At 37.1% G+C, this 13815-nt stretch overlaps 1 protein-coding gene across 1 annotated transcript in view; it reads right to left on the reverse strand.

Annotated features, from left to right (window-relative positions):
* The window catches only part of MIB1 (MIB E3 ubiquitin protein ligase 1), a gene marked incomplete at its 5' end in the record, with an annotated part of 67549 nt that overhangs the window by 25844 nt on the left and 27890 nt on the right, over positions 1-13815 (reverse strand). The window contains 3 exons of the mRNA XM_079533179.1: positions 7903-8054; positions 10519-10716; positions 12225-12332. Of these exons, the coding sequence (XP_079389305.1) occupies positions 7903-8054; positions 10519-10716; positions 12225-12332 (458 nt within the window). The remainder of the gene's footprint in view (positions 1-7902; positions 8055-10518; positions 10717-12224; positions 12333-13815) is intronic.

The raw sequence follows: 13815 nt of genomic DNA on the forward strand, positions 1-13815 counted from the left end.
CAGAAATCCATACTACCTCTGCTCTCGGCTTGCCTTACCACTAGTACATATACTAACTGTCACACCATTTACCTTCTAACGCTGGAAAAAGAAAGCTTACTCCTCACAGTAACCCCAGTGAACCTCTGAACCAAATTTAAGCAGCCCCAAGCGGTGTCTGACAACTCTGTGGAGCCAAACCCCTCCAACACACCTAATGTTTAACTTCCAGACCTAGTGAAGTCTGCTCAAACAGTTTGGCTGGGGTTGTTGGCCTTTTTAAAATTTCATAACATTTAAAGCGTGAACAGCATTTTGACTGAAGCAGGTGAGTGCCAATTTAGGAAAAAAAAAAAAGAAAAGCAACCCTGTTCTGTAGAAGTGTTGAATAGGAATTAGCTGCCACATGTGACCTTGGGCCTGACAATCCCAACCCTGTCACAGCAGTTAGAGGTTGTTTGCTGAACTCCATGCCATTATGCCTGCGATAAGCAGGACCACTGTGGCACATGCACATCCACTTTTTAAGACTACTCTCAGCTACAGCAGAAACCTGCAATGAGTTTGCAGAACACTGGGTGTATGAAGCAGGAAGGTGGGGCTGGGGAGGGTAAGGAAGTTTCTAACTGCTGTATTGGATGAGCTTGTGGTTCCCTCCAGGATCCTACATGAAGAAACACATGTGGAAGTATTCCTGAAGACCTCAGAGAAAGCTGGCACTTTCGCAGTGGAATACAACTCCAAATCCCAAGAACACATCCTGCAAAATTACCAGTGATTCAAGTCTCCGTTCAACCCTGATTGCTCAGAACAGCAAACAGCTGCAGAAGCCTGAATAAGCACTTCTCTTGTCAGTGCCATCAGAGCAGTGAGCTATAACTGGCTTTAAGCCACTGCACAGGTAAATTGCATCATTGAATTCAGTTAGATTGAGTAGATGGGTTTCTATCATCAGTTAATTGTAACATTGTTCTCCCAAAGAAATCTCAGCCCTGAATTTTACTTAATGAAAGAACCAGTAAGCAGCAAAGTCCTTTTCAGGTTCATTTGAGCAACTCTACAAGTACCTGCTCAGAGCACATACTTCTTTATGTACCCATATGAACATACAATGCTATGGAATGTAAAGAAGTATGTATTTTTGGCAGGCACAGAACGACCAGTAAGAGGAAACTAACAGCTGTTGGGAAGAGCGTGCTTCCCCACATTTGAGTGACATCCAAGTGACAAGTTAACTGGCTAAGGGTCAGCTGGTACTGCCTAAATAACACATACTTACTAGTAACAGCTCACAAAGCATTAAGTTAAGGGACTATATACGTGGGTTGAGAAAGTTTTTCTTGGATTACAAACTTAACATCAGCTGTAAACACAAAACCCACAACGAGGCTGGGAACTAACAGTTCAACATGCTAATTCAGATCAGCAAAAGTTATGATTACAGTACACCTCATACAATAGAACCTACACAAACTTTAAAAGCCCAATTACCAAAACACATCTCATTTAACCAAGCCATTGTTTTACTAATCTCAGCAAGTCCTGTACGCTCACAATGACACCTTTTAAATTTGCATCTACCACAGATTATTTAACAACTTACAGACTGCAACCAGGACATAAGCAGAAACAGATGAGAAATTAAGGCTGTGATTTAGAGAAAAGGATTTACAGAAGTACATTAAGTACAATGACATCTGCCGTTTAGCATATAGCATTTAAGTTGGAATTTTCTCCAAATCAGCATTTACTATGCTCACTGAGCTCTTCAGTACAAACTGCTGTGTCTGGTTTATGCGCAGAAAGTGACAATACAGAGATTTCTAGGCCCCAGTTGCTAGTCAGCAGATGAAAGCTATTGACAGATTCCTAAAGGGAAACACAAATGGCAAATAACACTTACCTAAGTTACCTTACATATCATTTTCAAATTAACCACGTTTACTTTAAATCTGGATTTAAGAAAATTGGCCATGCAAACATTTTATAACACCTTGAAAATTTTGAGACCTGCTCTGGAAAAACGTCCCACAACCGTTTAAGTTCTAAAAGCAGGATTAATTAAAATATGCGAATGCATACCGTCCCTAAATTAAGAGGCTCAACACTAAATTCAGGAATAGGGAAAAAAATCAGAGCAATACTCTCAGCTCACCGGTACAGCAATTCTATTCATAAAGCAGCCTTCTAAGAGCAGTTAGCTGATACATTCATGAGAAGCAGGCACATTTGTCCCAGTTTAAGAATTCTAACTCTATCTATGTGCTTACTAAAATGTCTGGGAAAAAAAACCAACAACAACAGCAACAAAAAGCAACATACCAATTTTAGATTGAGAACCTTATTTTTAAAGTACTCAAATAATACTCAAATAGCTATTATACATAGCCTGCTATTTTTACTGCTTGAAACTAAAGAGTAACGCACAGTAGAAAGAACCACAGAAGAAAGAAGAATGGTTCTCTTATCAGAATCATTTGCTAAAGTAAAATGCTTAACATTTTTTAAAAAGCCATTTCTCTTATAAGCAGATATTGTGACACAAAGACAATGGCATCTCTAAATCCAAATTCAAATCTACTTTATAGTGGGAAACAATCAAACCATAGTGGCTAATCTCAGAGTGATGCTACTGAACTTGATCACGCTCACAGAAGTAATCTGGTATTACCACCAGCTTTACAGAGAGGTTAATTGCTAAGCATCCAGTTGTTCTACTGAAGAGTTCCTGTCCTCTGTGCTAATTGATTTGGTCTCCACTGTGTACTCAAACTTTTTAACATCTCAAATGTATTTACAGAGGTTTTGATAACAAGTCATCATACCACCTTCTTTCTCCTCTGCTTTGTGTAACACTGCAGCGCTGTTCCGAAACAAAATGACAGTTCTGAGTGACACAGAAGTTAAAATTACACGTTGACACTGCTTCCTGCTAGTTCATGTTAGCGTAGCTCTAAGAATACATATCCAGTCACTCCGAAATGTCACATCCATCACTTAGATCAGCTGTTCGGTTTTTAACTGAGCACACGTTGAACTTTGGGCATCTGCTGACACAGTTGTAACTCAAACATTTCAACTGTGTGACTGACAGGGATAACAGATGCTGACATTATCAAATGCTACACGGCTTTTTTTCCATGGCCGTTTTTTGTCCCGATATGGCCAGTACATGCAACTGTATTACCATCCAAAAGCGCACTTGAGCAGCTGTATCTGTAAAACAGTTCCTGTATAACTGGTAAAAATAGAAACTAATTTTATAACCATCTTTAATGCTGAAGTCCAAGTGACACACCTGCTATGTTTCTATTAGCATGCATGGTGTTGGGAATATATTTACATAAATCTTCTCACCAGTATCAGACCATGCAGCAAACAGATGCAGACTATACTTGATGCAGTCATTATTAGTGAATGGCTCCAACTAATTTTTGTCTACTATTTCCCACTACAGTCAAAGCTCACTTTAAAAAAAAAAAAAAAACCACCACTGAATTCAGCACACAGCATATAAATAGCTATGTTAGCATATGCACATGTTGAAGGAGGCTTGGTTTAGGAGAATTAAAAAAAAAAACAAAAACATTAAATCCCAGATCTTTCATTTTTTTTAAACTGCATTTTACCTGCTATATAACACTTACATATACAATCAAGTAGGAAAAAAATCTGTCTTGCTATATTATGTAATCATTCCTAAAAAGTTAATACTAACCAGAGATATAGTGATGGAATTGAAAGCACTTGACATTTACACTTGTGCTAAGCAAGTACAGCACTAAAGCAGCTGCAAAGGGTAACCTGCCAGAAAACCAAGGGGGTAGGGAGGTGGCAAAATGAAACCTTCTCTCCAGTAATGCTCAACATTGAGAGGCAAAGGAACTCTACGTGAGTACAACCTGAAAGCACGCTGTTTTTGGTCACTACCCTAGAATTTCATTATTTCAGATCAAGAACAGTTTATACTGCAACTAGAATTTGAGCTGAGACTCAAAGAATTAGGCAAGGAAAATACAACCCTGTACGTATGAGGCCTCACTGGCACATATCTTTCCATTTTGCCACTTCAAAATTAAAGAATTTAAATTTGCAATGACTAGAAACAAAAAACAGCTCAGGAGGAAGCCACACATTCTTTGTGAACAGTCCACATATGCTAAAGGGTCTTAAAAATATGTTATTAAATTACAACCTTCCTGCACTCCAATGCTTTGCTAAAGCTGGTAAAATGGAACCAAATCACCTCTTCAATGGATTTGGTCCCCTTCAACCAGCTGTAGCTATGCATTGATCACTACAGGATTTTTTATATATTTAAAGCTAGACGGTAAGCCAGAATAATTTTGCAGAGAGGGCTGATTTTTTCCAGGCACTTAGAAGATAGAAGGTAACAAGAAGTACAGTGAATTCCATAGTTCAAAAATCTCAAGGTTGTACCTGTAAATAAACAGCTAATGGTTGTATATATTCATATATATTCATTGCAAACTGACCTTAAAACATTTTTGAAGATAGGCAAACAGCGAAATAAACACATTTTCCAATGACTGATTGTCTCCTGTATTTTTCCTCAAGTCTGCTGCACTTTTAACAGAACTGATCCCCCCAGAAGAAGATACAGAATGAACAGTATTTGCAGTAGCACATCTACTTTCTGGACACCTCTGTTATCCCTCACTTTCCTTTGCCCCCTTCTATCCTTTAAAAAAAAAAAAAAATACAGCAAATTGCACAAGGGAAGCAACACCCCGGGTAGAAACTGTATTGGCTGCCTTGTATGCTATCTGGGCATATTATTTACTATTTAAAGATAAAGTTGTCACTGACCTCAGCAGCTACAGGCTATCTAATTATAGGTCTGCCCATGGAGATTATATTCCCCCTTAACACCAATCTGAACAAAAGTCTTCTTTCAAAGCATTTTCTGACTTAATACGTAATAGTAAACAGTTTGAAGAGCATGCTTTTAATTTTTTTTTATTTTGAAGCATTCAGCTTGTCTGAAGAGCAAGTAAGTAAAAGCAATCTTTGCTTCCAATTTCAGAAAATAATTTTACAACTCTTTGATTATTCCAGACCTTGTCTCTTTGAGGACTTGCATGAGCAAACACCACAAATTCCTGAGATACTAAGAACAGCTGAAATCCTAACTCTCACAGAACACGTCAGTTAAACTCCATTACCAACCAGTTCAAACCATCCGCACATTCTAAAAGGACAGATCTATGAAAAATAATATAACAACTAGGGGGGAAATTGCAATTCCATTTTGAAATACTATTTTCTATTTGCTAGTTTATAATACAGACACGACAAACCGCTTGCTATCAAAGAGCCGTGTAAAAGCTGCATCGTATTCCAATATTTTTTTTAACCTAAAGAATAGTTCCTCAGTTACCAAAGAATGGTCTGAGGAACTAGTAGCACGTGTGCCAAGAGAAGTCAGCTCCAAAAGCAGCCTCCATTTAGGATGCTGACTGCAGTGTGAATAGCTCTCTTCACAAGATACAATGCAAATCTCCATCTAACTGGGGCAATGCATATATCATACACCCACACGGTCTCATCTTCAGATGAAAAACTCAAAGTCACAGGTACGTGAATAGATCAAACATAACCAGAAGTTGAAAAATGTGGTAAACATTTAAACTGATCCGTACAGTATAAGCAAATTTTATTCTGAAAAATCTCATTAATGCTGAGGAGACAAAGTCTGCCGAGCTTAAAGGTTCACGGTACTTTAAATGAAAACAAAACATTCATATAATAATTATTTATATATTTATATATTTGACCTTAAGGGGAGTCTAGTGCAGTCTATTCCATATATGGCACCATAGCCTCAAGCCACGCAAACTCCAGCTTAGAAAGCTTAGATAGGAAATACAAGTAAGTGCTTAAGTAAGGCTTCGAGCAGAATGTGTTGTGACCCTTAACAGCTAAAAGGTAAAATTCAGAGTATTATTTTTAACAGTACTTTAAATATTTTGCACTCAGTGCATTTAACAGATTAGTAGTATCTATTGTTCTATATCAGATTAGAAAGAACTGGTTACTAACATAAAAAAATCTGCTTTCATCTGGAGAGAGGCCAGTGGCAGAACTACAGATCAACATAATGAAATAAATGACAATCATTTAAGACTAAATGAAAGCAGAACTCAACTCTCAAATGAATCAAATAATTATGATTGGGGCTGGGGGAGGATGTGTGGAAGGAGTGGCACAAAAGAAATCTTTCTGAAATCTTTTTATTTCCATTAATTCTTCCAAGGTTGATGTGTAAAATGCCTAATTCTGTGAAGAAAAACAAAACTACCAACTTCCATAGTAGGAAAAAAAAGATTCTCTCTGTCTACCTGCTTCAGAGGTACTCAAGCACAGCTGCAACCAGAAAGTAGATACCTAACTGCTTTATATAGCAAACCTTTTCAGATACTAGTCAAAACACACATACAGGGAAACCTACACAAGGTTCAAATCACTAATACTGGAAATATTTTTTATTCTTGAAGTAAAAACTTTCATAAGGAAGAAAGGATTCAGGGAAAAAAACTGTATGATGCCTCACGTTCTACCAGCTGTCAAACCAAACTAGTCTAAATTCCAATTTTGATCTGTCAAAGAAAAATCTTGTTCATATTCACCCACAGAAAAATCTTCAGTACCCCTAGGAAGAGCTCTTTTTCCATACATTTTCCTTGCATTTCATATTGAGATAGTTTTTCATGCAAACCAACTGTGACAAGAGCCTAAGGAAAGTAACACAGAAGTTAAAAAGAATTCAACCCAGGTAACTGGAGACCGCACACAGTATTCCTGGTTAACGCTGTTAATGTAAACATGGCGAGTTCATGTTAAATGAGCAAGTGACACATTTGTGAAACAACTGTCTTTGAATGCCAAAAATACACTCCCTTCACAACGTGTTCAAAACGTTCTCTTACAGACCTATTTCAGGCACTGTAGAAAGCTGTAAATACAGCTATTGTTCCTATCAACACTCACAACCACAACTTTCAATTATGTGATTCCATTCATTTTACATACGTAAACGCTCATATTTACTTTTTGACCATCAGCCTCAATAGCTGTACGCTAAGACACCCAGGTTATTCCCACACACAATATATATCCTTATTCATCTAGCTTCATTCAACTGAAAAGCAGAAAAATTTAGCAGTAAACAAGCATATACATTTCTTTCTTCATGCAAAGACAATTCTCCGCCATGCAATATCACCCAAGTCCTGTTATTATAACAGCCTTCAAGAAAATCACATTATCCATAACATAATAAGCAACCAGCAAGTTCTCCCACAAAGTTCTACAATCATTTTTTCTGCAAACTATCTTAACTGAGGATTCAAGACAGATGCATAGTATGCAACTGGCACAAAACAAATTATGCCTTAAATTTAACTTCTTCAGAATAACCTGTTACATAAAGAAGAAATTCCTTCTACACATGCTTTTGAGGAAACAAAATCATGTTTCTTTTACCAAAGGGGATTGAACCCAACAATCCTATCACTTTATAACCACACAGTATCTTTAGAAATTACTCAAGTTTCTAAAAATCTCAAATCCCTTCCCCAGTTCCAACATTCAAGAAGAACAGAAGCATTTTTACAAGATCCTACTTAACTTCTCACTTGTAAAAGCCTGTTTGCAAACTTTTACAGACTTCTACAGAGATCCAGAGTTGCCTCAACACAGCACTGAATGCAGCAGACTAGTGACTTCATTCTAATTGTGGCCTACTCTACTATTAGAAACAACTCCTATCTAAGCAGTATCAAAATTTAAGAAACAACTATATACAGGCTCAAGGGCCTTTTAAAAGAATACCACAATTCCACATTTCTATGCACTTGTCTTTCACAAATGAGAAAATATTTTTTAAAAACAAATTTTTACCTTGGGTTTCCTCTTAGTGCAGCATGGTGAAGAGCATTAAAGCCATTGTTGTTGGTGATAGTAACATCTGCACCAGCTTCTAACAGTACAGCCAGGATGTCATCACGCTTTTTACTTATTGCATCATGGAGTGGAGTGTCACCTTCAGAATCCTGAAACCAGAAACAGCTTGCATCAGTTTCTGTATGCATCCACATTAAGAAGTAACATGTAAATATCACTAGGAAAAACTGACTACACAAAACAGGTCTTCGTTTCTACAAGTGTGGCTATACTGTAGAGTTCAGAGCATGGTGCTTCTGCTCTTGTTCCGGTTTTGGAAACACTCGAGTAGGTAATCCCTCCCTGGGCTCCCAGTTTTCTATGGTTACCCAGCTACCAGAACTCCAAACCAGAGTTTAAGCATGCGTTGCATGTGACAACACTGGAGATACTGGTGTAGATATCAGCTTCTGTATCTCACATGTGGATTAATGAGATGCCCAAATTAACATTTCTGAGTAACAGAACGTCAGCAACAAGAACACCACAACAGAGATTAGCCAGGCAGGGAGAAGGAAGGGAATTCTGAGCGATGATGGCAAATTAGTAATTTATGTGGTTAGTAATTAACCACATAAAAGATAATGCCAAAAAGATGATAGGAAATAAAAGCTTAAAGAGAAGGAAAAAATAAAACGCAGATCAAGTAATTTAGGCACATCTGTCATTTTAACTGAAGCACATCATTTTCCATGAAGCAAAGGCCAACGTCACAAGCAATATTAAGCTTTTAAACTTCTTATAGCTCATACTGGATTACATTACACAAGGAAAATGAAAATATTTCTCTGATTTCATTGCATAATTAAATTGAAGACAATTCATTTATATTTTTAGCTTGTCATTTTATTCTTCAAATATCCCAAATAAGGGGAAATACTACTTATTCCTAAAAGTAGTTTGTACATTACTTATTCAAGGACCCAAACGGCTGGGCTAAAAAGGAATGTCCTATGATTAACAGTGAGAAAACACATCCATTTATGCTTATTTGCTGCTGTCTAAGCAAACTCTCCAGATTTATGCTTCCAGTAAAATTTTAACACCATATAAGTCAGGAAGACTTTTGTCACTGACTCAACTACTAACTGATAAACACAGGATCTGAACATTTTAGCAATACAGTCCAATATGAAAACAAATCTTTTGAATCTTTACCATGAGAATCACAAATTGACAAACAAAGTGTCAAATAAAGGAAAAATTTGAACCAGTGTGCTAGAATTTAACTATGCAGCTTTTATCTAGTCTAACTGATGGCATTTGCTGAATTTACTGCTTACAAATTAACATGCTTCTGTTTACACCAAGAACGGGCTTCAGCGGAAGAGTGATGGGCACTTAAATTCCAGTCGTGATTCAATCTGACTACTCTGTGCTCTCATCCACCAAGTCAGTTGCCTACTCACATTTGCCCATTAGCATTCAGACCTGCAGGATCTGAAAGTTCATTATGTTCAATGACAGTTTTATTTTCCAGGTAGAGATCCACAGCACCATTCTACTGAATTTTTCAAACCAAACGAATTTGTTATTTCAAGTCAGAGATATTCACTCTGCCTACCCACAGATCGTTGTATGATGCACATTATCACCCCTGACTAAACTCAAGACAAAAGATTCTTTACTTATCCCAAGTTCAACAAATACTAAGGAGGGTATGGATGAACACTAGCTGGCTGACAGCTCAGCCTCAGCAAGCTCAAGAGTATACACGCAAAGCCAGGTAAAAGCAGACAGACAATCAATATACTAATTAATTTTAAGTTTGCTTTACTTTTGTTACATGAATATACAGTTTTGAAAATTTTACTGCTTTTTGACATGATGGCAAAGCAAGATGGTAGATGTATTATTAACATGTCTTGATTTTATCAGGACATTACAGCTTTTTCTTTCTACTGAAAACCTCTTCTGACTTGTTTTACTAATGCACTGCATGAGATTGCATTAAGCTCATGAAGAATACGGATGCTTGCTTGTTTGACAGCAGGTTTCTCCTCTACCTTCTCAACAGGAGGTTCCACTCATATGTCACAGCTTCCATCACATTCATTACAGATAAAATTGCCTGTGTAATTATGGAACTTGAGGCCCCATATATCATGACCTTTTAGATAAAAGTCTGAGCTTTAAAAGAGAATTCGGCTAAACAGTTGTATTGACGATAGGTCAATTCTAGGGGAAAAAAGGTTTCTTTCAATGAAACATTCCACAGTATCAACATCCAAAGAAAAATTCAAAGCTGCAAACAGCTGCAGATTAGATAGAGAAAGAATTTGGAGAAAAAATTAACAATCACAGATAACTACAGTCTGTGAAAATATCAACTAACATGAACTGGCCTGAATAAATCAGGTGCCTTTATCAAGCTTTTTAGAAAACCAATCAATAACAGCATTTCTATTACAGCTGGTCACATTAGGGTAGAAGATGGGAGAGAGAACTTCACAAGGTCTGGTCCTTTCCATCCTATTTTCCGTAATTATTCAATTATCTATACACAGCATCCACACGCTTGAAATGCTAGAAGTAGAATAGATTCACATTTTAGGTATTTAACGTCTGCATTACCTGGAGACTAGGATGGCAGCCAAAGTCCAGTAAAGTCTTCACAACTTGAAGATGACCTTTGTTGACAGCAATATGAAGTGGAGTCTGCCTCCGTTTGTTGCGAGCGTTCAGATCTGCACTGCCTCTGTGCAAAACCTCAATCACAGCACCCTCGTCACCAAAGGCCGCGTGATGGACAGCCCTGTCTCCATCTTTATCCTAAGGTAGAAACAATAGTTTAACTCTATATATTTCACACTTCAAGAAGAAATTAAACAGAACCATGAAAATTTCTTTGAAGAAGAAAGGGATATTTGAATGGAACTGAGATTATTTAAACTAATAAAAGAATTGATCAAACCATAAAGGAATAATAGAGAATGAAGAATCTGTGTACAGAAATATGCATTCTACAATATATGATATTCAATGCTATATCAGCATCAACAAAAACAAACAAAAACACAATACACCACCCACCCTGTAACTAAGGATAACCTATTCTGTAATCCAGGAACTGCCAAATTCCAAATCATGGAAGAAGACCAGAGAATTGTTCATATGATTAAGTTACATATATATTAGGGCTTATCATATCTTAACTTTGAGTTTATAAATTGTTTTCCAAAGGAAATTTGGGATTGAAGCTAAAATTAAATGCAAGTTCTGATTCTATGATGAAGCTTCACAGCATTAAAATTCTGATTCAATTCAGTTTGTCTCAGTTTCATTACTTCATTCTCATATTCTAGGTATATACTATGGTATAAATAATCCTATTTAATAATAATAGACGGCTTCTTAAGCTGTCAGTAACAATTTTTTTCCTGACAAAATAGAAGCCACTTGAACTCAGAATTAAGCTGAGGTAAGCACAGAGGAGGCAACACCAACAGAACCTTCTTCTGACTGCGATAATGGGAACACTAACAACCCCACCAGATGATTACAAGATGCCTTATCTCAAAGCTGCATAGATAACACTTTGACCTCCCTCTGCAATGCATCTAATCCTTCCTTACACCACTGAAGTATCAGTTCACAATTTGATTAATGCTGCAGCTTGGATCCCACAGTACAGATGAAAAGCAGCTCAGACTAGTTAACAACAATGCAGGGTGTGTACTGCAGTGAAAGCACAGCTTCTACAATGAAGGTGTTTCACAGATTTTAGTCCACTGCAACAAATTACTGCATCAAATTTGTCATTTTTGCCATTTAAGTAGAAAACTTCTACAAAGCAAAGGTGTACCAGTGAATATGAAAATTATTTCAGTACCAAGGAATTTATCATTTCATCAGTGATATCAACACAGCATAACTAGCTTTTAAACACAAAGCAGCACATCTTATACTAAACACACAACACTTTGCCACACTGTGTCCAAGAAAAGCAATCAGTATGAAAAGATAGTCTATTCATTTCTCTGCAACCTGGTTACATACTGTTAAAAAAAGTAAAATTTTTCTACACCCTTTGTTACTCAGCTTGTTTTTTTAATAGCTATCTATCAATCAATCAAAAAAGCAAAAGTAGTTAACCTGTCATCAGAAAGAAACATGTTAAAAAGCTTAGAAACATAGTTGCATGTAGTGCAAACTAAAATAAAACCAGAAGAATTTATAAATTATTGCAGGAAAGCAACTCCAATAGATATGCTATTCATGTGCGTAGGTAAGTTTAAAATGTAGGGGTACAAAAAGAGTATTTGAAATATTTCATTTACCTCTGCTTCTACATCCACATTCTGTTTCAGAAGCAACTTCAAAATGTCAACATGGCCATTCTGACTGGCTGCTTGCATAGCTGTGTGTCCAGCACACTGTCCATTTACCTGGAAGCAATTAACACTTTGAGAGAAATGCACATAGCCCTATGAGACACTGCATACATGCAAGTGTCTTAGAAAACAGAGTATATTACTGAATCAAACACAAGACTAGCAAATGAACTATTTTTAGAAAGCTGCCTTTTTGACATCACCTCCTCCTAGGTCTACGCTATCTTATTTTCATGGCATTAGCTAGATTGAAGGAAAGAAGAAGCATTTATTTCACACATTAAGATCTTAATGACAGCTGGATTAAAAAATGCATATAAGTTACCTTCGGGCCTCTGTAAAGATAAGCTTTTGAAAATAGGCCTCATAATGATGTCTGTTCTCTGCTCTAACTTACACTTCATTTTCTAATTTATGTCAACAACAAAAGTCAACCTGAACAGAATATCATGCTTAATATAATCTTGAGCTACAAACTAACCCTCGGAATTGATGGAGATTAATCTACTTCCTACAAGGATACCTACTTGTTCTAGTGACAAAAAACTCCGATTGTGATTTTGTTTTTCCTAAATCGAGTCCTTAAACATTTTCTGTCTAATTACACAATAATGTGACTAAACAATTTGGGAAACAGTATCTGGAGAGATTAGGTGATCTACCTTATGAACATAGAGAAAAAAAAAAAACACAAAAATCCACTCATCCAAACCTACCCTCCCTCCTCCTATTCTCTAAAAACAAAAGAGGTCTGACACCCTTCATTAATTGTGAGAGTTTAACTCTCTGCCCTGACTCTGGAAGACTGAAGGAATAGGACTGAAGGAATAGGACTGAAGGAATAGGACTGAAGGAATAGGACTGAAGGAATAGGACTGAAGGAATAGGACTGAAGGAATAGGACTGAAGGAATAGGACTGAAGGAATAGGACTGAAGGAATAGGACTGAAGGAATAGGACTGAAGGAATAGGACTGAAGGAATAGGACTGAAGGAATAGGACTGAAGGAATAGGACTGAAGGAATAGGACTGAAGGAATAGGACTGAAGGAATAGGACTGAAGGAATAGGACTGAAGGAATAGGACTGAAGGAATAGGACTGAAGGAATAGGACTGAAGGAATAGGACTGAAGGAATAGGACTGAAGGAATAGGACTGAAGGAATAGGACTGAAGGAATAGGACTGAAGGAATAGGACTGAAGGAATAGGACTGAAGGAATAGGACTGAAGGAATAGGACTGAAGGAATAGGACTGAAGGAATAGGACTGAAGGAATAGGACTGAAGGAATAGGACTGAAGGAATAGGACTGAAGGAATAGGACTGAAGGAATAGGACTGAAGGAATAGGACTGAAGACACTTTTATTCACAGCAGACAGCATAACAAAACTTGTCCACTGAAACAGGGTATTAAGCAGCATTTCAGACATCCCTCTGCACAATTCAAAGGAAAACAAACAGGAGATGATGCACTGGAACAAGGCGTATTACTTCTATGCAAGCATGCTACTGATTGGCTAAGGATATCTATATACC

Source organism: Tetrao urogallus, assembly GCF_951394365.1.
Source record: "Tetrao urogallus genome assembly, chromosome: 3".
Lineage (NCBI taxonomy): Eukaryota > Metazoa > Chordata > Aves > Galliformes > Phasianidae > Tetrao > Tetrao urogallus.